The sequence below is a fragment of the Frankliniella occidentalis genome, unplaced genomic scaffold (assembly GCF_000697945.3).
Source record: "Frankliniella occidentalis isolate FOCC.00 unplaced genomic scaffold, Focc_3.1 Scaffold241, whole genome shotgun sequence".
Taxonomy (NCBI): Eukaryota; Metazoa; Arthropoda; class Insecta; order Thysanoptera; family Thripidae; genus Frankliniella; species Frankliniella occidentalis.
In genome coordinates, this window is record NW_026267367.1 from 205,579 (window position 1) to 207,460 (window position 1,882).

The window sequence follows — 1,882 nt, forward strand, 5'->3', positions numbered from 1 at the left end:
CCTCCTCCTCCTCCTCTAACTTGTCGTGTCGTTGTCTGTTGCAGCGCCGACGTCCGCCATCGTGGGTGGGTTGGAGATGTCCCTGCTGGACGGGCGCGCCTCCCCGGCGGGCCAGGGCCTCCAGCAGCAGCAGCAGCCGCAGCAGCAGCAGGGCGGCCGGCCGACCACGGCGCGCCTGGAGCGCGTGTACAGCAGCAGCGCCAAGCAGGCCGCCTACAAGGCCGGGGGCGCGGCCAGGCCGGCCAGCGAGTCGTACGCGCGCACCGGCACCCGCGTCCACCTCACGCCCGCCGGCACGCCGTCCGAGAACCCCGCGCCCTGCGCCGTCGCCGGCCGCCACTTTCTGCACGGACAACAGGTGAGCTGGCTGGACGGGATGGGTTCTTCACTAGAAAACTCAAGCAAACACCATATATCTTTCTGTTGTTGCTTGTTTTTTTATGATTTTCTGATTTCAAAACAAAAATGATTTTTTTTTCTGTTTCCATATGTTTTTTTACTTTTATGGAGGGTGTACAGTTAAGAGTAAAGGAGTGATGTGATAGTATAAGAGCGGACGGATTTGCGACAGCTTTGCTGTGGCAATCATTTCTTGGCTCGGACAAGAATTTATTTGGTCACCACCTGGGACTTTCGATTGCGGATGTATCCTGAAAAATCAGCGAGTTTGTTTGGTTCTGACGACGGATCTTTGCCGCTCTTCCGCAACAGCTGCACAGCCCGCGTCGCATGCAGATTAGCTCGCAGACTGATGGTAATCCCGTGTGTTTGCTCTGGCAGGGCGCTGGCATCCGGCCGGCCGGCCGGCTGGTGGCTGGTGGCTGCAGCCAAATCATTTCTGGATATCGCGCGCGCAGTTTGTTTGTTTTTGTTTCATCGCTGTTGTTGACGTTGTTGTTGTTGTTGTTGGTACTGGTGGACGTGGAGAGAAACTCTATGCTGCTGCTGCTTCGCGCGGGGAGGGCTGGCTGGCTTGGCTAACGGAAGAGCGAGAGAGCCAGTGGGAGGGAGAGAGAGGGGCGATGGAAGACGGGAGGAGAAGGGGTGGAAGGAGGGAGAGAAGAAGGGAGGTAGGGACCTCCAGCAGAGTTCAGTCCCCAGCCATGGGCAGCGCCGGGCAGCTAGCCCAGTGAAATGGGTGCTCTCCCAGGCTCGGCTCGGCTCGTCTCGGGCTCGGCCCGGCTCGGCTCGGCCCGCTCTGGTTTGTATGCGCGGCCTTTTGTTTCGCAGCCCGGAACGACTTTCCTTCCGCCATCAGGGCCCAGCAGCAGCAGCAACGGCGCCGCGCTGGAAAAACGGATCGAGGTCTTAAATGAAATCTCGCCTCGGCCGAGCAGCGCCGGACGCGCTGGAAAAATGTTGCAGCGCCTCTGGGGCTTGCGCGCGGTTGGAACGGAGGGGAAAGGGAGGGTGAGAGGGGATATCGGCTCCCGCGGCGGGATTTTCAAACAAAGTTTGCGCGAGGCTTGCCCCGGTCTCCGTGTGTGAGGATGTGGCGGGGATGGGGCTTGCTGCTGGAATCAATGACGACGGCGCTGCTGCTGGAGCCGCCGCTCGGGCGGCGCGCCGAGAATGGAACAGTCTCGCTGATGCACACTGCAAAGGGAACTACTTCGAGGGGGAACCCTCGTGACCCCTGCACTCACTCACTTCTGCCCTCTCTTACATGCGCTCTTCCTACTCCACAGTCTCCACCCCCCCCCCCTTTCTCCCTTTTGTCCTCGGAATATCCCCTCTAATTTTTTATTCCTTGTCCTAAGCCCAATCCTCTCGCCACCCCCCACCCCGCCCTCGTTTCCTGCCCCATTCTTATCCTTTGCCCCGCTCTCGCACTCCTTCTCTCTCTCTCTCTCTCTCTCTCTCTCTCTCTCTCTCTCTCTCT

The 1,882-nt window shown here is 59.5% G+C and overlaps 1 protein-coding gene across 2 annotated transcripts in view; it reads left to right on the top strand.

Annotated features, from left to right (window-relative positions):
• The window catches only part of LOC113202095 (tropomyosin-1, isoforms 33/34-like), a 185,573-nt gene that overhangs the window by 171,759 nt on the left and 11,932 nt on the right, over positions 1–1,882 (top strand). For both annotated transcript variants that reach the window (XM_052273056.1, XM_026416163.2), the window contains one exon: positions 45–358. In XM_052273056.1, the coding sequence (XP_052129016.1) occupies positions 45–358 (314 nt within the window). The remainder of the gene's footprint in view (positions 1–44; positions 359–1,882) is intronic.